Here is a 23674-nt window from a genome sequence, read left to right as displayed (position 1 = left end):
GTATGGAAACTTTAATAGTGTATAATATCCATTCACTCTTCTGAAGGCTAAACCCCCTTCATGCTACTCAAGTAACTTCACATCAACAAATGAGGTCAGAAGACTTACTGCACGGTCACCGTAGATGCTTAATAGCTCAAATGTGATATTTATACAATATAATCCAGCTCCATGCTAGCACATCTGGACGTTATAAATTGACTTACAATGCTTTATAAAACCAACACCACCAAAGATTTAGTTCAGACAAGTGGAAAATATTTTTATATGCAGACACCTTAGGAATAAATCCCTAGTTTATATGAGTAAAAATGGAATCAATCCAGGTCTTCACTTTTAAAGAAACAACCTCTTGTCATATCAAAGTAACAAAGTTTACACAGGAACATAGTTACTTCCCACTACACACCATGTTCCTGATTAATACTTGAATGCCATCAATATTAAGACCTCTGCTGTGCTTTTCAACACTATTCATTCAAAATATTTTCATTTCAACAGCATCACGAACTGGGACATTGCCCAGTAACTGAACAAAATGTTCAAGTTTATTAAATACTTGACTTTCAAACAAGAATATTAAATACAGACAACTCTCACCAAACATCCTGGCACAAATTTAGTTTTAGTATGAAAATTAGGTCTGAAGTAATTGATTCAGTTTGCTCTGAATCCATTCCCAAATAACTATATTAGCCTCGCCTCTCTCACCCCTAATTTTCTTATCATCCATTTATAGGCTCTGACCTCTGTTCTGCAAGGAAACCTAATGTAGAACATCTTTTATGATAGCACATGTCCTTGAGGCTCAGCATGTTAAATTCCCTGGTGCTATGGGTAGTAGAGTCCTGCTGCTGGTCCTCCTTAATCCCAATCTCCAAACACTTCCAGAAGCGTTGGCCTCTCTCCAAAGCCACACAAATGGGCTCCCTTTCTTACGTCTTTGTTGTATTCTCAAGAGACCTGAATTTTTCAGCCAGGCAATCATTACTAGTTTCAAATTCTAGGAGAGCAGTACCACAGTTAGGATAAACACCACCAGCCAGGAAGAAATCAAATACCAGACAGGAGTTAGGAATTGCCAGTGAGTAAAACAAGAACTGAGGACCACGACACACATATACAAATTCCCATTACATGGCACAGCTTGACACCCAAAATCTACAATTAAGTGACTTTGAAATCCTAGAAGTCCAAAAGCAAATTCAACAGTATATTTAGAAAGCAACTACACCTCAAGTCTGACAACTTCCTTAGTAGAAGACAGATAAAACAATACAACATCATTCCTGTGCATCATCTCCACTGTCAATCAAGTGATATATTCCAATATCATTCTATTCCTCCTCCACCATAAATGAAAACTACTATGTCATTGAACTTCAACTGTTGAAGGTGATGGACCACATCCTTATCACAACTGATATCTGAAATCAGCTTGCAAATTGAAGACTATACCACTAAGACATAAATGAACATTTCAAATATGCATTTGCTAGTGACTTTTTTAATCCTCAACCTTATTGTTACTTTTAGAATAGACTACAATATAAAAGCACTTGCTTTATGAACTTCCTGTCCTAGGCTCCCCTTTGCAAATTGCTGAGCCTCGTGTCGAATGAAACATATTATTGCCTTAATTTGCTTTATGTAGTCACTGTCTGAAATACAAAAAATAAGTTATCACAACACACTTCCACCTAGAAATGTTCCATAAAGCAATTGATGTAGCAAGCAAGCTCTGTGACCCCAGTGTTGATTAAATGTGATATTTGGAACCTCATTTTTGAAAAAGACCAAAAGAGAGAATCACAGATTACACGCAAGCATCTTGACTTTGTACAATATGGCCTTTAATAGATTTTGTCACTGCAAAACATCCATCTGGCTTCAGAAACTTGGCATTTCTTTACAAACTATCCAGAAAATCTTCATATGGGCCAAAGTTCTGACACAAACTAAAATTTTCAAAATGTTCTAGTCCAAAGCAAAAAGCTTCTCGACTAACTTCTAGACCAGAATTCCAAATAAATGAATTTTATATTCACTGTGTTTCTTAGTGAAAATGACCTAAATAGTAATTCCACACAAAGTGTTCAGTAGGGACTTGGCTATTTCTTTCCCCTCCACCCCCCCAGCCAAGACTGAACTGTTTTCATGCACAGAGTTTGAGTCACAAGCTCACTGTGCAAGATGCTGCTTGCAAGGGATAAAGCAAGTTTTTGCTAGCTGAGAATAATGCTAAAAAACTGCCAGCTTATTCTTGCAGAGGTAGTCAGCATATTTGCAACAGATAACTAATGCTAATGAGACACACAAAATCTTCTACATTTTCATGAAAGGACAGACAACAAAGCAGGATTTTTACTCAGCATGAAAGAGCCTTCTCTTTAATGATTTTTGAAGTATTTATCAGCAATGAAAGCAACCCAGAGCATGCCTCTCCCAGCTGTTGTCTACATCTGAAGATAAAAATGAGAGGTACAGCTGACTGATAAGCTAAATGGAAAGGCTCTTCTCACAAGTACACAAACTATTAAAGACATCAGCCTTCAGCACAGAATAACTTTCCACTTCAAAAAAAGATGGAAAGTTGTACTATATAAAAATTATGGTATCAACTTCAGAAGATGCACTAACCTGCATTTTGGAGGCTGACAGAAAACATAGAAACACAGAATACAAATGCAAAAATACTATCAAATGCAGTAATTTATAAGACTGGAAAATGGCGCATGACTTCCAGAATGTATTTCCCCATTTTCCATCAGCTTCACAGAATCATAAAATGGCTTGGTTTAGAAGGGAGCTTAGAGATCATCTAGTTCCAACCTCCCTGCCATTGTTTCATAGTTTCTGGTCAAGAGGAGAAACCATCATTAACAGTACATAGATTATACTGGTTATTTTGCAGCATTTTTATTGTTCTCAGGAAGCACCATCACCATTGTAGGCTACCAGCACAAACATAGCAAGACAATGTCTAGAGTGCCCTCAGGGCCCATTTAGCACCTGAGCCTGACCTTGTTATCTCCACTACACGAGGACACAGGATGGTGTTGAAGCAGAACACACCATCAGGCTCCCACTTCCTCATCCCACTCCACGCCCAAGCCTGTGACCAGTGCAGAAGGTTGAGAAAACCATGATCAGCCACATCCACGTGCCCTATGGGGAGGTCATTTTAGGAGCTTTCCTAGGCAGACCCCCAACAGAGCAATTGAAATTTGCAGTTATCCGGCATGGAAACTTTCTTTTAAACTGTGGTGTGCCAATATTCTGTTACCAAAGTCCTGTATCCTCCCGGTGTGGACACACCAAACAGACCCAGTCAGCTCACTGATTCCTGTCTCACCTCCCAGGAGATGGACATTTATAGACAAGTAAATTTACAGACAAAGCCACAAAGCTCAGCTGAAGCAATCTGTGATAGATTTTCCTCACTGAGCCTGCTGACCTTAGACAAGCAATGTAGTTGCTTGCGAGATGGCTCCTTACTTAGTAATCTGTACCACTTAGAATCTCCGTTAGCAACTCACAGAAGCTTTTATCAGTGATCCAAGAGCATCTAATGGAGAAAGAAATTCCTGTAACATAGTTTCACCATTGCTGTCCTGATTACTACATACTTCAGCTCAGCAGCAGTGGCTAAAGAGAGCACTTTAGTAGTAGAACAATCTCCCATTTAAAATTTGAGTTACATTAAACAATTAAGACAAGGGAAAACAGGCATGGAGGTGGGGGTGTACACCAACTGCCAAACAACCCCATGGTTTTAACTCTTGGAGTTTGGAAGGCTTTGAAGTTAACAGTTTTACAGATGAGGCAGCTCTCTCAGATGACTGTATCCCCTGCCTGTTATTTATATTCTCTGCTTTATTGTAGCTGCCTTTCTCAATGAGCTAATTGAAAGATTCTGCAGAACAGAGAAATCTCAGAAGAAATAAATGTGCAGTCCACCCTTCCTTAGCATCTAGGATAGCTGAAAGCTAACGGGACTGCTAACAAGCTAGAAGAAGAAAGTTTGAGTGGAATCATCTGTATTCACTAAGAGGGCAATGCCTCTTTTCATACCTCGACTGTACATTCATTTATTAGAACCAGTGCAACACTGAAGATAATAACACTTGAGCTGAAGGTCAAGAGAAGGCCCTGATAAGGAAGGTTGCTGCCCAGAAACATTCCCATTCCTCCTTCCTGCAGTGTCTCTAGTAGCAAATGTAGCACCATAGTAATGAAAAACGTGTCTGAACAGGATCCCAAAGCTGTTCTGATGAATAATTAGGAAGGTTTGGACCTCATACAGAGACTTTAGTCTATCTCACTGGAAAACAGCAAAGTGATATGATTGTCATCATCATCACTTACAAGAATAGGGGAAAAACCAGCTGGAGTATAGACCCCTTCCAGCATTCAAAACTTCTACAAAGATTTTTATTTTTAAGAATCAAAGAGGTGGGATAGTTTTCCAAAACAAAACAGAAAACAAATCATTTTGGCATTATTTAATTCCAACTGAATTTGTTTTCTACTGCTTAACTACAATGTCTTATTTTCTCTTAGGTAATCAAGAAGTCAGCATAGAAGTAACTAATTCACAATCCATCAGGTAATGAAGGCAGTGTAAGTGAGATGAAAACAGAACAGTTGATTTTAACAGCTGCTGCCTATTGTTGACCAATTTCAGTCCAACTGTGTTTTCCTCCTACTTCAGCTGGAATCACTAGCTTCTTTCACTACCTTTTAAGAAAAAGAATATGTCACTGGCTTACTGAACACATATGTTGATTTAGTAATCTGGTAATACAAAAGTGTTTTTAAGTAAACTATAAATCAGTAAATTAAGTCACCAAATTAGACTAAAATCTTGGGACAAGAAAATAAAGCAAGAGATAGTTGTCAAATTGTATCCACCACACATTTTAATTCCAGACAAATGTTGGGATATTCTGCAGCTTACTTATCACTACTGTCTGCCTTCTCCACAAAAAAACACCAGAGAATTCAAACAAGTTCATGGTGGCATGATACGGAATATGTTTGTCTACTACAAGTAAATAGGAAGATGTTTAAAATACTGTGATATACTTTAATGAGAAATACTGAGTGCAATAGTACACTTAGGAAGGATGTTGTGAGCCAGCATTACATGTAAGTAAAATGTAATGTGATATCATTACCAATAATGTGCAGAAACTATATTTAAATATCTGGAGATCATCTGATTTAGTTGAAGTCATTACTAGAATCTGTCCAAGACCTACTGGCTCTAACTTCTACCAATGAAATTACTCAAAAGTTCTACAGTGAAATGCTAAAGTTAAAATGAGAAACCTGTGGCAGTGACATCTGCTGAAAGGCACAGCTGACACAGCCCTAAATGATGTACTAAGTTCCACGTGCATTTTCTGTTTGCTTGTGGTACAAAAGCAGATATATTATGATCACAGCTGCTGCTTTCTCAAAATGTACTTTTCTTACTAACCCCTCCATTACACAAATACTGCTACAATTCAAAATCTCAAAAACAGAACATCAGATGTTGGGGGGTAGTTGCAGTATCCAAAAAGTAACACTTAAATTGGAGGGGTAGCTGAGTGGGAAAAATGAGATCCATGTAGGGAACAACTTTGTTGGATTCTATTTGACCTCTGACAAAGAAAGCTTGGATTACTTTGAACTTCGAAGTTTGTTTGCCGAAATAAGCATTAAATTAATAACAGACAAAATACTATTAAATGCAGTTTTTAAAAGATATCTGCTAACAGAAAATAGTTAATCCATCATAAATAGTGTCGTACCCTGAATAAATAGTGTCTTATCCATTACACACTATATGAGACTAGGAATCCTTCAAAGGCAAGAAAAACAGAATATTCTTGTAACCCAGATCACCACTTGGTGAATACAGGGTCAGAATCTCTCTTATACAGCACTCAATTGTGACACAGTATACATAACAGCATCTCAGATTTGGATTCCTTGGAAGGTAACGTCATTATGTCATGAAGCATTCTGATTCAAAGTATTATTTCTGAGCAATACCTTCACAGTAACCATCACTGCATTCTTAAATTTTACTCCCTTACAGGTGCAGAAAGAAAAAGGAAAAACATCTACTACAGTGACACAAAAGGACAAAATGGAAAGAGTAAAAAAAAAAAAATTGCAGGTGAGTGGGAAATTGTTCCATATTTGAAGTTTTTTTTAGGGGGAGATGTTAGAATATTTGTCTCAGCTGAAGCATCTTTAGAATAAAAATAATCATGTACAATGACCAGATGATGTTCCCTCAACACATTTTAAAAAATTAGGGCCTGAATTATTAAACTGATGTGAACTGTCACGTCTAAAACCACTAAACAGAAGACCTACCTCTGGCTCAAACTTCTGGAGGACAACTGGATCCAGTACTGTGCACTTATTTTGTTCCCCAGACATTCCCTATTGGCCAGGGTTAGAGCCAGGACTGGGGGGTTGATCCTACAAGCCAGCAGAGCTGCTATAATTTGCTGTTCCTACATTAAGGAAAATCTTGCTAAAATGTAGAGTTGCTTCTAGCATGACCAAGTTAATTTTGGGGCACATCCAAACTGAGAGAGAATTCTTGACATTTAACTTTCAACTAATTATGGTGCCTAAGTTATTGATAAAAATAACCTACTGGTCCTTTACAGAGGTGTGAGTGCTTTTCAAATTTACATAAAAAACAGGTATGCCGACTAAAAATCTATAGCTCAGAACAAACATCACTGGTTTAGACTGATACATGTACAGGATTGTAAAACAGAAACAAAACCAAGTGCTTTGATTGTGCCCTTTGGAAGATCTGTGCCTGCCCAAGCTGAAAAGGTCCCCAGTCACTGTGCACAATTAGGACAGCAGAATACAGGCCAGATTTAGCCCTCCAAACAAAGAATTTCTAAGCATGTCTTTGATTTTTATTTTTCTCTTATGGTTTATCCGACAATGAAGGTCACTGCAAAGCACAGAGTGCACATTTTACTGCTTATTACTGCCTATACAAAATTACAGTTAGCAACTCTAAGCTAAAATATGTGATATTTTCCTTAACTCATGCACAGCTTGAATAGATATAGCACCAAGTTATCAAGTAATCATGGCATGTGTTAGCAGAAAATATAGCAGCATTCAACTATTACTGAAGTCGTGGGAAACCATTCACCAATTTTAATGTCTTTTGAAGTGTTATTATTTTCGTCATTGAAATATCACTGCTTTTAAAAACCTGTTAGTATGGGTAGAAAAACTGTATTAGGAAAAGCTATAGAATAAAATGTGCCAGAATCCAACTATTTTGGTAGAGCAAAGATACATGCAACACATGGCTAACTTACAAATTAGGGAATCAATTCTCATAAACGTTTATCAACCGAAAAGCTCCTGACAGAGTAAATTACACCACAAAGCCATGACATTTATCAAAAATTAATCCACTGTGATGTCTGCCTCTGATTTTTTTTTTTTACAATTTTGCTGTAACATGTAACTTATTTATGGGTTTTCAAAGATGAGTGAATTCTTCAATAATCTTCTGAGAGCCACAGCCTTTATTTAGCCTTTAGCCTTAGGAAAGAGTTAACCAGATGCAAAAAGAAGTATCCATAATAGAGTTCATACTACAAATGGCAATACAAACTTAGATAAGCTACTTCTAATTTGAAAACAGGTACAGTAGTTGAATACACAGCTAGATACTTTAAAAGGCAGGTTCTATGTAAGATGCCCACACTCTAGGCTTGGCTTAAAAAAATGTAAAAATCCCTTGAGACCTTACATCCTACTTCAAATTATAACAATTCTAACACTTAATTAATTACAATCTGAAAGCTGAAAACTTCTCTACTCCATGGGAGTCAGGTATTTCAATGTGATCATAAGACCACAGCAGTTTATCACTCATTAGCTAAGTCATTATACTTCCCATGTTTGTGTTTAACACAACTGCAAGTAAAATGCATTAATTTAAAACGTGAGCAGCCATGAAAAAGGTGGCATGAGAGGAGTCACCCTGTAACTGGGTAGTCTCAGAGCACCACCCAGTCACTTCTAATCAAGTCAATACACAAAGAGATGCAAAGACAGATTTATATTAAGTTTAAGGACAAACCATTTTAAAATTAAAAAAAAAAATTCAGTCTTAGCTTTTAGATAGAATGATAATAAGCCCCTTTAACTTCCCTTTCTACGTCAAGATAAACACCTGTAGTTACCCCATTTTCATTTTAGAGAAATAGATATTCCACCACAAACTTAAGAAATTCATATAGTAACATTCAAATTCAAGGATTCGACTTCAAGGATTTTCTTTCATTCCAGTAGGACTTCAACATGCACTATTCATGACTGGAGTCACAGCAAGCAAAAGTGAGGAAGCATTTGCAACTTTGCCAGTCTTTGCTAAAATACACAATCAGAGCTTTGTAGAGCACATCCTGAACTGCCTCTGTTACCAGTAAACTCATGGGCTTTAAACTCACAGGCTTTTTACTGGTGTTTAACCTCCTGGCCCCCCAAACCTTTAGAGGAGAGAGGATAAGAAAACTTGTGCTCTTACACTCTAAGATCTCCCTGTCTTGTCTCCATGTACTGCAGAGGGCTTACAAATTGTACAACGCAGGAAGAGCTGCTGTTGCAGGGTCACCTCAGCGTACTGAGTGCTGACCCTGTGCAGGAGTGTCTGGCACACTGAATGCTGCCTGTCTGGTGAGGAAATGCCTCCTTCAGACAAATGTGAGCCTACAAATCTGCCCCTTGCCCAAGAAACCTAAGTATCTCTGTTATTAGTGACCTCTCTAATAGTTCAGCAAGGAGCAGACATCAGCATTATACTCTGTAATTACAGACTCCGTGTGTGCAGACAATGACTATGAAGAGACATCCAAATCCTTTAAGTTCATTGATAGCTGATGAGGTTACCCATCAGTTCATACCAGTCAAGATTTAGTTCTCAGAACAACAGATGACCTTCCACTCCTTGTCAAGGCAAAAAGAACATTATTATGGTGAAAATATCAGCTCAGAGCCTCCAATACCAACTTTCTTCCCGTGAAGAATGAGAAGAAGTGGAAGAAAGAAATGAGTAAACAACTAAGTGGAAAATAGCCTAAGTACCTGAACCTCTGGCACCTTAATTTGTCCTTCACACTTGCCAGGGACTTACTTTGAGATTACTTGCTAATAATAGGACCGGCTGTGTATCTCAAACACAAACTCTTCCAAATGCCATGCTGAAAACAAGAGTCTGATACAAAATACTGAAGTTTTGTGGAATAAAATGGACATACTAACTTGCGTTTTAATATTTGAAGAAGACTTAAATAAGATTTCTGTGAGTTTACACTTTTTCTTCCACATTCTGCAAAAATATGGTTTACACATCTGGTAGAAAAATTTTATAATCTCTTCTTGGGACTAAATCCTCTTCACATGATTTATATTTTCTGGCATGCACTTGGGCACATAAGTTTGATCCCTTCTTTTCCCTGACTTACAAATGAAATTAAAAGAGCAAACATTCACCTCGCAAAAACAAATGAGTTCTGCACACCAAAGACACCAGATCCAAAGATTGAATTACTACATGTAAATTCTGTTCCTCATTAAAGATGAAATTTGAGTAAGAACGTTATAAGTTCTGCACTTCTTTAAAAGCAAATTCAAAAGAATTTTATGGGTTTAGTAGCATTTCACAGTCACATATCAAAAGAATATAACATTGCTGTTTATGCTCCATCCCTAAAAGTGTTCAAGGCCAGGTTGGATGGGGCTTTGAGCAGCCTGGTCTAGTGAAAGGTGTTCCTGCCCATGGCAGGGGGTTGGAACTCAAGGATCTTGAAGGTCCCTTCCAACCTAAGCCATTCTATGATTCTCTCCTTTTATTGTTAAATGATGGAACGTGGAACTTAAACTAACATTTCTGAACACAGAGTCTCGCTAAACAAAAAGACCTTCAGTGGTACTATTCCCACCAGCTGGACAGTTCCATGAGCATATTTGTGAACACTCAAAATATCAGGCTTTCTTTTGCTATGTGCAATTTCTGCTGAATGGAATGTTGCCTGCCTTTGTTTCATTCACAGATCACCTCTTCAGGAAATCACTCAACCTTCCCAACTAAACACTGAGGGGTGCTTGTGCTACTAATGTAACAAATAGAGGCTTAACATTACCATTTTCAGATACACACGAACACCGTATGGGAGCTCACTGTATCTTCTGAGACATCTAACATTAACTCCCCCAAATTTCCTGTCCTACTGCTGTTTACCTAAATGTCACTGCTTTTGCTGTATCACTATGGGAACAGTGGCTGTTCCTTCTGTTCCTATATTGCCACTACCAATCACTTTTTCTTCGCCAAAATTTGCTGCCAAAACACTCTGCGTACTCAAACTTAAAATATAGCCTCTAACAACAAAATTCTCCAGAAAGCGCTAACCAGAAAGGCAGCCAAAGCATTTCCAGATAAAGGCAAAGCAAGAAACTGCTTGAAGAGCACTCCCTACATATCGCTCCACTTAACTGTTCACATGAACCCTATTCACCATATCTGAATACTTCATGGCATCAAAGTGTGGATATCCTTTTAAAGTAGAAAACTATTATGTAGGTGGGGAAATAAAATACTAGAAATATAAATATCCTGTCCAAGAATACCAAGAAGTTAGGGACAAACTAAAACATTCAATGCTCACCCTGAAGTTCTCGGTCAGCGTTTTACCTACGTTCTCTCACCTTTTCCACTATGGCACCAAACAATTTTCCTTTCTTAACCCACATAATTCAGTGTTTCTTTTAAAGTAGACAATCAGTTCTGTAAGCATGAAAATTAATAAAGCCTCATCCCAACAGCCTGCCATTGCTTGAGTTTTGGTATGACATTTGGGCTCTTGCTGCAGCCTGCATTTAGGGGAGAGAGGGAACACCAAGTTTCTCCCTTCCTGTTCTCAAAAGTCATGTAAAAATAACTCAGAAATTTGTTTCTGCTTTATTTGGCTGAAATCAGATGCTCTCAGAAGCTGAAGCTACATCAGAACTTGTGGCCCATGTATTTTTCACCCACATTGATAAACCCTCTCAGCCATACAGTGCTTAGGGAAAACAGATGTGAGAAGCAGTTGATTTTCTTCTACTACAGGAGACAAAGTCCTTTTAAAAAGTCACAAATCTAACCCATGCTGACAGACTAGGTCTGTGCACGCCCAGTCTACCTATGCTCAATCTGCATTAACTATGGGTGTCAAGACTGCAAAGCCTCCAGGGTGTTTCCGAGTTCAGGGTAAGGTCTCCTTATTGCATTAGGAACACAGATGGCACACGTGCCTGGGCTTAAGGTGGGCTGGCACCAACACACCAGTGACAGTGCAAACAAAACTGAGTCCTTAGCCAGCAAAATAACAGCCTCTGCTGAAACCAGCTCTTAGGGAATTTCAGTTAAATGATATAGTTTCATTATATTTGAGACAAAACCTAAAACCTTTGAAATACCACTCAACGTGGTACTAGAATACAAAGAAGCTTCCTGTTCTACACTATGCCTAGAGAATTACAGCAGCTGAGGCACCTCCACAGGAGGCAGAGCCAGATGCAGGCCAGTCCCAGATACTTGATACCTGGAAGTATTCACCTTTGCTCCAGCTTTCTATCAGAGCACAAAGAGTAAGCATCATTTCATGCCGTGACACTTTTAGGTACAGTTTGGTTAAACACTGTTCCTTTTTATCACTTAATTTTTTCACTTTTTTCTGAAGTCAGTAGTGTCAAGAGATTAAGACCTTATTAAAATAAGCATACAAGAGGTATATAATTTGGTAGGTTGCTTTCTTTCAGCTTTTTCCTTTACTATAGCAAGAAATAAATTACTGAATAACAGAAGTTACCTGCACTCAGAACTAATAAGTCTTCTTGTGATGAAGATAAGTATATAATTACTTAAATATCATTTCATGATGAATAACTGGCTTATGCCACACATCATTGTCATGTGTTTTAAAGGAGTCTGGATGAATATATGAAAAAAAAAAGTAATGGCAATATAATAAATCCAACAGAGTGAAAACTGCACTAACAAAATGTCTGATAAACATAAGACAGCTTTGGGGTATTTGCTACTCAGCTCCTTGGAAGGACTGCATTTGTCTGATTAGCTGAGCCACAGAAGATGCCTCTTGCTGGAGGCTGCTGCACTCTGCAGCAACCCAGAAAAGTGTAATTATTAAACCACTGAACCTTATTAACAAGCACTTCATATGTTCATATTCTTACATTGCAAAGAGATTTCTGGCCCTCATGCTGTACCAGTGTAACAGCTCTGTTTGCTCCTTTGTGACACTGGATCTTCCACACAATTTTACTGAAATGCAGCCTGGTAGCTCAGCACAACACACATCAGATGTCCAGTGTGATAAAATTCAACATTCCACCTGGTTTGTACCACAAGAGGAGGACAACTAAAACAACTGGAGAAATGAATCTTTGGGCTAAACTACTTTCCTCAATTAAGATACATCAGATCAATCAAGAAACATCATCTCTTCAGCTACACCAACCAACACTGATCACAGTCTGTACTATGTGATTTACCACAGTAACAAACAGCAAGACTCAGATCCTTAATAATGGCATCATCCAAATGTATAATTCTACAAGATCTCAAACCAGTAACAGCTCTCTATTGCCTTGAATAACAATCACTATGAAAAATATCATAACAGCAGAGTCAAACATTGCCCAGACTTCTAGCCATGTATCTAAACTGAAAATATACTGGCATAATACCTTTTAATATTAAACAAGAGGGGGGAAGGGGAAATCTTGGTTCATAACTAAATAAATCCATGCAAATCAATCTGCTCATGACTTCAAAGTTTAATATTACTATCAATCCCTGCAGATATTGAACAAACAAATTATGTATCCTGGTTAGCTGTGCTGACATCATTGAAAATGTTACTTTTATAGTTAAATTATGAGCATAAATCTCAAATCTTTATTTCAAGTTTTGTTTCAAATGCTGAAGTCAAGCACCTACATCTCTGAGAAGAATCACACTGTTTAATCAAGGCATTCTTCAAGAAAAATGGAACTCTAAAAGCCCTGTTCTTCACAAAAACTACTATGAAAGCAACCACAAGCCACAGTAGCTGCTAATTGGTTTTACCAAGTCAATTTTATACAACCAGAAACTACACTTGTGGTCTCAATCTCCTCTGAGGCCGGGGGGGAGCAGGGGGGAATATAACGATATTCAATTTGCAATTCATTAAATGAAAATTTTATTGCAAATTATTACACAATGACCAAAAGAAAGACAACACTTAGAAGTAAATCCATCCTAATTAATATTCTCCCGCTATCACTATATATATTCATTTAACCTTTCTCCATGGCCCAATTTTTCCAGATGGCCCTGGAAAAGAAAGGTTTTGTTGCATGACAGAAGTATAAACAAATCTGAATTCTTGCAAAACGAATGGTAAAGCAAATCACACATTCAATTAACCATGACCAAAAACAGTTTGTCATTAAAGTTCACCACATTAGAAAATACATTTCAGTTGATTTAACAGCTACATGAGTCTTTACAAGGACTGCCTTTTTGAAAGCACCCAAAAAAGTTCCACATTGCTGCTCAAATTAAGCAAGTGAGCCTTCAGCAGCACTTTAAAAACCAATGGATCCCAACTCCGTGGTGTTTCAAGACACAGCACTGACTCACAAGCCATATTAAAAAACAAATACACACAGTACTCAATGTCTCTCATACTTCTGACAGGAAGTACCTTTTTAAAAGTAGGTAAACACCCATATTCAGCATAAACAAGAGTTTTAGAACAGGTTTTACAGAGCAAATCCAAGTAACTTATGCCAGTCTGTTTGGTGTGGCACTGACACACAGCAACATGGAAAGATTGTCAATTCTGTGCGTTCATCTTTTGAGTAAAACTTTCAGAAACAATTTTCAGGGTTTCCTTTAGCATAGCAGCTACTGCCAAGGAATAAACCCATAATTAGTGTTCTGTTCAATGTACATGCTCAATATTGGGGTAAATGAGTAATTCACATGGTTTACATAACCATCACAAACTGGTTTTATAACCAGGACTGTTCATGGTTTTTTCAGAACATTTGAAAATCATCTTTTACTCTATTCCAATAGTTTGTATGAGAAGTACAAACTTCTCCCACTCAACCTAAACACTCAATTTGGGTTTCACTTACAGCTATTTTAACACCAAATCTAACTACTTCCCCACTGACCACGCAACTGCTACGGTAACTAATACAATTATTCTGTGTATTTGGATGTATTTGATTTATTTTTATTATTTACTTATTTACTAAGCATGACCAGTCCATACTTACGCATTTTGCAGGCATATCTTTATCAAGCAGGGAGTAAGGGAAAAGAAGGGTAGGGAATCACTGCTACCCACAGCACAATGAAACCAAAAGAAAAGGCTTTCTCTACCAGAGCAGCACTACTCTATTTGAGAGACTTACTTTAGGCTATAATAGAAAGAACTCTTTCTGGTGTATGCTGTCTCTCCCTAGGCAATTTGCCAGTAATGCACTACCAGCAAATCTTTTTAAGGAGAGACAAGTCCTTAGTAGGAATTCCCCACAGGAACAAGCCTGCAACTTTGAACACGGAAAAAACATTTCCTTTCAAATTGGAATGATTAAGTACATCTTTCTGTAAAGCCTTCTGGTTTGGACAACTGAGAAGCTCTCTCTTGCATTTAAAAAAAAAAAGTTTTTGTAGCATCATTAACTGAAACTTTTAACACAAAGTCATGGACCTTCTTCTCACACCCCTGTACTCCAAAGAGACATTTTAATTTGGGCTGAAGTAGCCACATCTTCAGGGCACATAGATCTTAGGACACACAGAATAGAGAAGAACAAGGACTTGTCTATGTTACTCCCAAACCTCTACAAACCCAAATGACCTTTCTACCAGTTGGAAATTGCCAGTCATTTTGGCCATATCCTTCTTTCAGGAATGCCCCTCTTCCTAAGCCAGAGTGGGAAATAAAATTTGTTTCATTCACAACTAGAAATGGACTTGACCCATTCAATTATGTTTATCAAGACTACTGGTGTAATGCAGAACAGATAGAATAAGCCTAGGAACTTCCTGCAGGATAAAGTGGGAGTAAAACATTAAAAACTCCAAATTTTCATCTATTTTGCAGAGGTGTTCGTTACACCATAAAGGAAAAAAGGTTTCTGAATACACCATTTGCATTGATAAAAGTCAAAGCAATCCATAATCAGCTAATGCATACTACTGGAAGTTTTGGGTTGTCAGTAATATAAAAAAATTGAAATATGTAGATAGGTCTGAATACTATATTACAATTTTTTTAATAATCCCCTTAGAGAAGTCTCATCTATTAAGAAATTCTTGCAGTTGTGCAAAGGTTACTTACTTTGCATACTGTCTCACCTAATAACCAAACAGCTTTACTATGAAAGATAAGGCAGGTTAGTCTAGCAGTTAAATAGTTATTTCATGGCTTTTTGAATGAGAAAATATATGTCAGGGTAATGAATGTACGTTAAAAAGAGCAGAAAAGAAAGATCATTTGCATGAGCATATAGTCACAAAACTGATCTAAACCTCTTCATTTTCAAACCTGTGTGAAAAATGACAGCTCCTAACATTTGTGGATTTTTTTTTTCAAAATTAAACTGACTTTCTCACAGGCCCCTCCTGGCTATTCACACACAGAACTGTAAATACATTTCACTGACTGGAATTGATACACAACGTAAGATTCCTGTAGTATATTGGACAGAAATACATCCTATATTTTTGAATCTTAATGACATTTTCTCTTAAAACAAATTCTAGTGCCTTTAGTGCAGGCACGTAGGTGCTTGGCTAAATATACACAAATCATTGTAAAGTCTCCATCATGTTTTCCTTGCATACAAAGGGAAGTATTTTCAGAGTCCAAATTATCTTGCATCTTTCCTGAAAAGTTTACCTGGGTGACTTTTATGCCAGCTAGACATTTGGGGAGAGCATTAGCTAAGAACTCAAAGGTAGAAAAACATCAGAAATACAGTATCAAAAAGTTACTTAGATAGGAAAATTTTCTGAGGGGAGAGAGACCAAAGCCTCAAAGACCACTGAGCTGAAAAAGTAAACACCAAGACAGCAGATATACATTGAAATCTTTCTAAAATACAACATTTAGCAATTAAACAAAAAAATTTAGAATTATTTAATAAATGTGGTTTAAATTACTAAAACTCTACAACAATGTTTTCAGATAATCTACATCTAGAGGACAATTGGGTGCAAGGTAAAAAACCAACAATCTTTTCAATGGATGGATTAATTAGTCATGTGGCCTTAGAACTGAATGAGTCAGAGTTGCTAATGAGATAAGGACAGGAAGCCTGACACCTCTAAGTCAAGAGTTCAACCGGTTCTTCTCAGAGTACTCTCCTGCTGTGCCCTAGATTGAAGGCACAACACTGGATTTCCTACTGCTGAAGAGACTGAAAGATCCACGTAAAGCTACTTACAGAGGAAATCTTTGCCTGAAAGTAGGACACAAACATTACCTTTCTGTAGCAGTGTCCCCCACTATGGCTCTCCCAGTCCCAACTGCCTGGGACAAAGAGACATCCAGGACCTTCAGCACCTGACCTGCTCTGCAAGCACAGGCTGGAGAGGCCACCTTTTAACACAGAACCTCACTCAGAGGGTTCCCCACTGACAGTGGTAGCCAGACACAAGGCTGAAGAATCCTGCTGTCAGGGGCATAGAGTCTTTAACATTACCTTCCAGCCCTTCATGCATTAGGGGCAAGTTCTCTGCTCACATGGCTTCGCAATTGCCAATCTGCTGTAATTTATACAACTAAGTCTCCCAAAATGCACAGGCTGTCAATCTTCTCAAGTAGAACAGTGTCACCACTGAAAACCTTCAGGGTCTAGTCACAAGAGCTGCAGTACACACCAAGCAGACTCAAACTTCAGGGGCATAGCTTTCATAAATCCATATGCTTGGATGCCATCTTATTGATCACATTTACTTATTGAAAAAAAAGGAAAGAAAAAGGAACAACCAACAATGTCTTGATCACAGCCAAAATCCAGACTTGTATTATGCCAGTCTGGCTGCACATGGTAAAAAATAAGAAGCCCAGTGCCAGTCAGGCTGATGGGAAAGGCAGCAGGAGGCAAAGCACAGGAGAACAGAACATGATACAGCAGGATGATACCAGAAAGAAAAATTGAGGTGGGAAAGCTAGATAGAGCAAATCATTCTGCACAAAATGACAAACAGAAGAGTAAATGCGGAGGGAAGCCAGAGGGTAGAGACAAAAGACAACAGGAAAGAAATGAGTGAGAAGTTAAAGACAAAAGACATGAAGGGAAATAACATACCACAGATGGGGGGGGAGAAGGGGGGAAGGAAAATACAGCAGAAACAGAAGAAAGATATATACAGGAAACCCTTTCTGACAGAAACTGCTTCTTATCAAGTTCAGACAAGAAACACTTCCAAAAAGAGAGCTTTCAAGCATGGAAAGTTCAGATCAGCTGAAACTTCTAAAGAAACTACATTAAAATATGAAATAGTGAGCTAATGAGGATTCTATCCCAAAGCACGCTGCCCCTGCTCACTCTAAGAGAAAAATAACTTCTCCAGTTCAATACTAGTTTCACCCATCTAGTTGCAGAAGAACTGGACCTACTTGTGTAAGTACCTTCACCAATTAGGGACCTAATCGTTAATGAAGTAGAATTCAGAATCAAGTTCAGTAACTGTTTTTAAAGTTCATCAGTCTGTACTGCACTATGCAGAACACAAACCCACTACTCCATTCAAAATTCAGAAAAGAAGATTCCTTCCTCCTGCCTGTCCTGGAACACATCAGAGACACATGAAGGTGTTTCAGACAAAGGATTAGATAAAACTGAGAACATTTGGCAAGTGGTCAAGCTTTATTTAATCCTGCACTTTTGCTTCATTTGAATGCATTGTTTTGTATCACCCACAACTCTTCAGAGAGAAGAAGTATGACCAGGAATGCCCTGAGCAAGAAGATCTCTGTAGTGCACCTTCTGCTCTCAGAGAATGGCAAAAAGGCAAAACAGAAATCAAAGCTTCTCTACTCAGACAAAAAGACATGCAAAAAAAAAGTGATAATGAAAGGGACTCCTATCCTACATCATCTGTGGTTACCACCCTCTTAATTTAGTCACCAATATATGGAAAAAACTTCTCACTTCCCTAAATTACCATCATTATCTCATAGCATGCAGCTGGCTCCATCACAAAAACATCAGTAATGACAACTCATAGATCAGCAAAGACAAGTGACCAACACAGAAATACAGTTGTACCATCCTTACACTTGGCTTGCACTGTCAGTAGTCTATAAACTGTCTACTGTTCTAAAAACAAGCTGTGGAACTCTCTCACAGACCTTTATCTTAAGATAATTAGGAGCAAAAATTGACTCACTTTCAAGAATGATACCCAAGATACAGCCTATTGTTAAGAAATACATAAATATGCATACATTTGATTTGCTATTTCTCTTAAGACACATAGACCTGTTTCTTAAAATGTTTGTTCAATTTTTTTGTTATTCTGTGATACAATTTATTTTGCCATTACTACTGCAACATACAACTGTGTTGGTCAGACACCACATGTTGAAACCTTAATGACAAAGCAAGGCCAGGGCTCGCTCACAGCCCAACCAGCAGTTGGGTGGTTGACACACAGTCAGTGTTTCACTGCCTCAGTCACAGGTGAAGACAGAGTCAGAAATCACATCTCAGGTTTCTCTTACAAGTCTTGCAAATTCCATCAAACAAAAGCTGCCTTCCAACATCCCACCACCACCACAGAGAGGACTGAACATCTACTCTACACATGCACCCTTGCATTGTGGTTGCCACTGCAGACTTCCCAGAGCCATAAGGAATGAACACTTCACCTGCTCAAATTGCCCCATACGCAAAGAGCCTTTCTCACTAGCCCAAGAAAAACTGGAAAAGTTTCCATTCCTACTTTCCACTCAAGTGTTCCACTGGTTTTTGCTCTCTTGTACTATTGCTTCCTCTTTCCATGGCTGATTACAAATTATGTATATTTTGTATTCACAGACAAACCCCACATGCATAAATACTTCATTTTTCTGTTTACAAATGAAAAAAATATGAGCCAGTTCAGCCAGCTGATGGAAAGCAATTAATCTATTCAATTCAATGAAGCAACACTGATTTATTCCCTGAGAACCAAGCCCTAGATATAACATCCATATGCAAACTAAAATGTATGAAGATGAACTTGAATTAAAGCCAGAGTAGAGTAGTCTCCTAGCAAGATCAAACTGGAAGTGTAAGGCTCAGGAAAGACACATGTCTACATGCAGGGGACTAAAATCCTACCAAACCTATAACATTCAACAGTGATTTTTAAGATTTGGTCTATTCTTTGGATCTATATCACAAAAATATCTGAACATCATTAACAGATTAATCTCTGCTTCCACTATAAGACAGCCCTCTTTCTCAAACACACATATACATCAGGCACCAGGAAATGCTCCAGCACATTCCCAAACAAGCCTGAAGACTTCTAACTCAGCTCTTCTGTAATATTCCCTCACAGCACACTTGAATCCACAGTAACAAATAAATGGGTCTACACTAGGAAAATGGTCAGTGAGGAGGGAGAGACGTGAATCTAGATTGCTGGTTAATGTATTTCATAATAGAGAACCTTAGCTGTAAGAAAAGCCAATGCTGCTCATTCCAGAACTATTTGTTTTATTAGATGGGGCACACAGGGTGTATCTGTGTGTTCCCTTACTGGACTTAACTCTACTCCACCACTCAAATACATTGTCAGTATAAATTATTTGAGCAAACACAGTGGAACAACTCAACTTCAGTATAAACAGGATGCAAATTTAAGTGACAATTTGAGATAACTAAAGTGGCCAAGTGAACACTGGTCATATTCAAGAACCCTTCTATTTAAAATGAGTAAGGATTAAGGACCTTTTATTAGCAAGAAAAAAAAAGCCACAGAATTTTATTTTTGCTTAGGCTAACATGGCCACAGTAGATAAAAAAAAACCAAAAAATCATCAGGGATGAAGATGTCGATTTTGTTCTAAATACTAGCATATTGTAGACTTGAAATTGGGTCAGAAATACCAGACATGAACCTAAAAAATTTAGTGCTAAAAACATTTTCTCAAAATGATTAGCCTCTGACACAAGTAACTGCTTTACCCTTTTCATGTAATGCCTTATGAAATTAGTTATTAGAGGATCTCTTGGTGGATTGACAGTTATGGAGATTTGTGCCCTGAATTTCTCAGAGGAAAAAAAAAAAAGGAGAGAGAAAGACTGTTGGTTGGCTTGATACACAGCTGCATAACTCCTTTACATTGACCTGAATTATTCTGCCTTTCATCAGCAATTTGTATTGTCCATATTTGCTTTATTTTGATAAATAAAAAAAATACATGAAATGGGTCATACATACAGAAGAATTACTTTTAGGAAAATAAAGAAGCGTCCAAATATCACAAATTACGCAAAGGTGTTCATAAAATAGAATACCTCATATAAACCCCAATTTTCCAGGTAAATTAATCCAAAATTACCCACTTACTGGTATTCAATTCTTTATTTCATGACCCTCCTCTCCAAAAAAAGTCACATGCAGGTTTTGAGTGCACAGGACCACTGAACTCTACTATTTCAAGATGGAGTTTATTATAAACAATTAAATTACTGCAATGTAATTCAATATTACCCTTGAGTGTGATAGCCTTTATAAGTTTTAATAGAGAATCTAGAAAAATTAATTTCCATTATATATTTTCGAGCACAACACTAATATACTATTTTCAATGGAAGAAATACATCTCCAGATACACTTACTGCAGTACCATCCCTTTTTTAAAGATCACTTATATCAGCAGTGACCACTCTGAAAACTCACACTGATGTTCCTATCACTTTAAAATACATGAATGTACAATTTCCCACCATCCTCTCATTAAAAACTAAAATATCAAGGAAAATACATAGCCAAACACCATCATTAAAAACTGAAAACAGACTAGACAACAAACTAGGAAAGGCAGCAAACCTTCAGAAGATCTGAAACAAGTGTCAGCAACAATAACAGCTAGTAAATATATTTAATCAATATAAGCAATAAAAACACAAATTAAAGGTTTTATACCAGACAAATATACACATGTACACAGCATAATATTAATGTACATTTCCCTCCAAAGGATTTCACTGCTGAAAAATCTCATTTTACATAAGGGAGCACACCCTAATACTGGAGGAAAAAAACAGAACAATTCCATATACATTTTGTCGTATCATTATATATTAATTTTTTTAACTGAAAGTACCTCTACTTAATGCAGTCTCAAATACTAGCAGCTAATCACAACCACCAAATTAAAAGCATAACAAACAAACACAAAATTAAAATTCAAGATTACTTACCAAATTATGATTAGTTGAATTAGAATCATCTTCTGGGAATGGGATGTAAACAGCTAAGGCCACACAATTGGCAAAAATAGACAGTAGTATAAATATGTCAAATGGTCTGGAAAATCTGTTAAGGAATTCATGAATTGTGAGTATCTACAAACTTTTAAGTCTAGTTCTCCTTTCAGTATCAACAATTGTAAAACAAGTCTTACTTTAAGGCAATCTTTTGACTGATAACTATGACAAACACTTCATCACCTTTAGTTATAGCACTATATATACACCATATGATTTTTCCATCACAATGATCTTCCAACGTCCTCTTCCTTTTGAAAAGAGTGAAAACTATTACTCATGCTGCCACAGAGCACTTTATATTAAATTCCAAAGATGAATATAATTACCCACTCTTAAATCAATATGTGGGTCATCATGATGGGCAAGGAATAATCATGGAGCTGTTCTGTCCTCAGATACTTACAAAGGTCCCATTAATATTAAATAGAAATATGTTTGCCCAAAGGAGGAAAATAATTTGGGATATAGTTCATAGCAGGATATGAGAAAGAGTGCCAGAAAAACCACAACTATTCCCCTGTATGAGCCCTGGGAAGCTGTACAGTCAAGGCAGGGAAATTCTGAGCCCCTTCATGTCTCCAACAGCTGGATTCCTGAATAATTTTGCTTTGGTCAGGACAGATCAAAGTTTAGGTGAGTACAGTGAAGAACAGAACATCATGACTGGCTTGGTAGCCATGCATGAGGAGAGGCTTCAGGCTTTCACACTGACAACAGTAAGAACTGCAGCTATGCTTTTTATCATGTATCTGGATGACAGGAGTAGAAACCTGGAGATACTTTTTGTCTCCAGAAGAAAAAATATTTCTTAAAATTCATGCCTATGAAGTTCACCCTTCAGTTTATCATTAATTCTCCTTTATCCCAAAGTATTTCATCGTTTTCTTTTAACTACAAACATAAAAGCACCCAGATGAACCTGTTTGTGGAATTTTGGAAAGGAAGTACTTTGGACCTCAGCTATGATTTTTTGCATCCTTTCCTATATTTGATGCATAACTTCTTGATATGTTTCCACAAGAGGTCCATAAAAGATTGGGGGAAGATTTGCTAAATTTTCTTTGTTGGTCTATAAAATGTTTGTCACCTTAAGGGCCAAGTTTATGTCTACAAAGCCTATCAACATCAACAGCTGCTATACTGTGTACAAAATAAAGTTATAACACATGTCTTAACACTCAGCATTTTCCAGACTGAAGTGAGCAATTCATACCAGCACAAGACTGACAACCCTGTTTTATGATGTGGTGCTACTGGGACAAATTCTCGCTGAGTTATTCCACTCTAGATCCATAGTAATTTCATTTACCTGACCTTAGCCAAGGAGAGGCCAATTTACCGAAATTACTTGGACTTCTACCAGTTTAAATGAAAGAAGAATCCATTTCGCTATCTTTAATTTACAATTGAATTCTGTTCAAAGAATTGAAAAACAAAACCCTATAAATGAGTAACAGCTCTTATTGCCAGGTTGGCTGTTCTGTTTATAGTAACAAAATGAGTTTTACCTCAGTAATCTACTCTCTTGAACAGCTGTTTCCCATTACAGGGATGTTGCCATGGCTAATAGGCTAACATTTTTCTCCTGGTACCTTGGCAAAACTATTTTCTATTTCAAACCTCTTCTTGGTAATTAAATAACATACCAAATCAACATGCTCTCAGTTCTGCCAGAGAAATCCACATATTTCCACATCACAACCACTGAACTAAAGAAAAAGCAACCCTTCTCAGCATACAGGTTATGATGAATACAGGCCACTATCTCTGATCTCCTCTCTAGATGTACATGCTTCCAAATACGTTTGGAGGTAGACATATGTTGTAAAAGCTCAGAAGATCAATATATTTTAGACACTTGTGTGTACTTAGAGTGATTCCTTGGCTTAAGTAAAAATCTTCCTACATTTAGTACCTGGAAAAACAATCTCTTTATAAAGATTTCTATATCTGACCCATTTGCCCTAATGGCAATATACCAAACTGCAACATGGAAGACACAGGTTTGACATCTTCAGTAATCTCCCAGTTAACACTGCTAGATACACTCACAGCCATT

At 37.4% G+C, this 23674-nt stretch overlaps 1 protein-coding gene across 12 annotated transcripts in view; it reads right to left on the bottom strand.

The window, feature by feature from the left end:
* The window catches only part of CACNA1D (calcium voltage-gated channel subunit alpha1 D), a 171754-nt gene that overhangs the window by 145268 nt on the left and 2812 nt on the right, over positions 1–23674 (bottom strand). For all 12 annotated transcript variants that reach the window (XM_027701085.1, XM_027701088.1, XM_027701094.1 and 9 more), the window contains exon 3: positions 21547–21652. In XM_027701085.1, the coding sequence (XP_027556886.1) occupies positions 21547–21652 (106 nt within the window). The remainder of the gene's footprint in view (positions 1–21546; positions 21653–23674) is intronic.

The sequence above is a fragment of the Neopelma chrysocephalum genome, unplaced genomic scaffold, assembly GCF_003984885.1.
Source record: "Neopelma chrysocephalum unplaced genomic scaffold, ASM398488v2 Primary Assembly neopelma1_147, whole genome shotgun sequence".
NCBI classification, from domain to species: Eukaryota; Metazoa; Chordata; class Aves; order Passeriformes; family Pipridae; genus Neopelma; species Neopelma chrysocephalum.
Note: the sequence above shows the minus strand (reverse complement) of the source record. Positions and strands in the feature narration are given on the sequence as shown.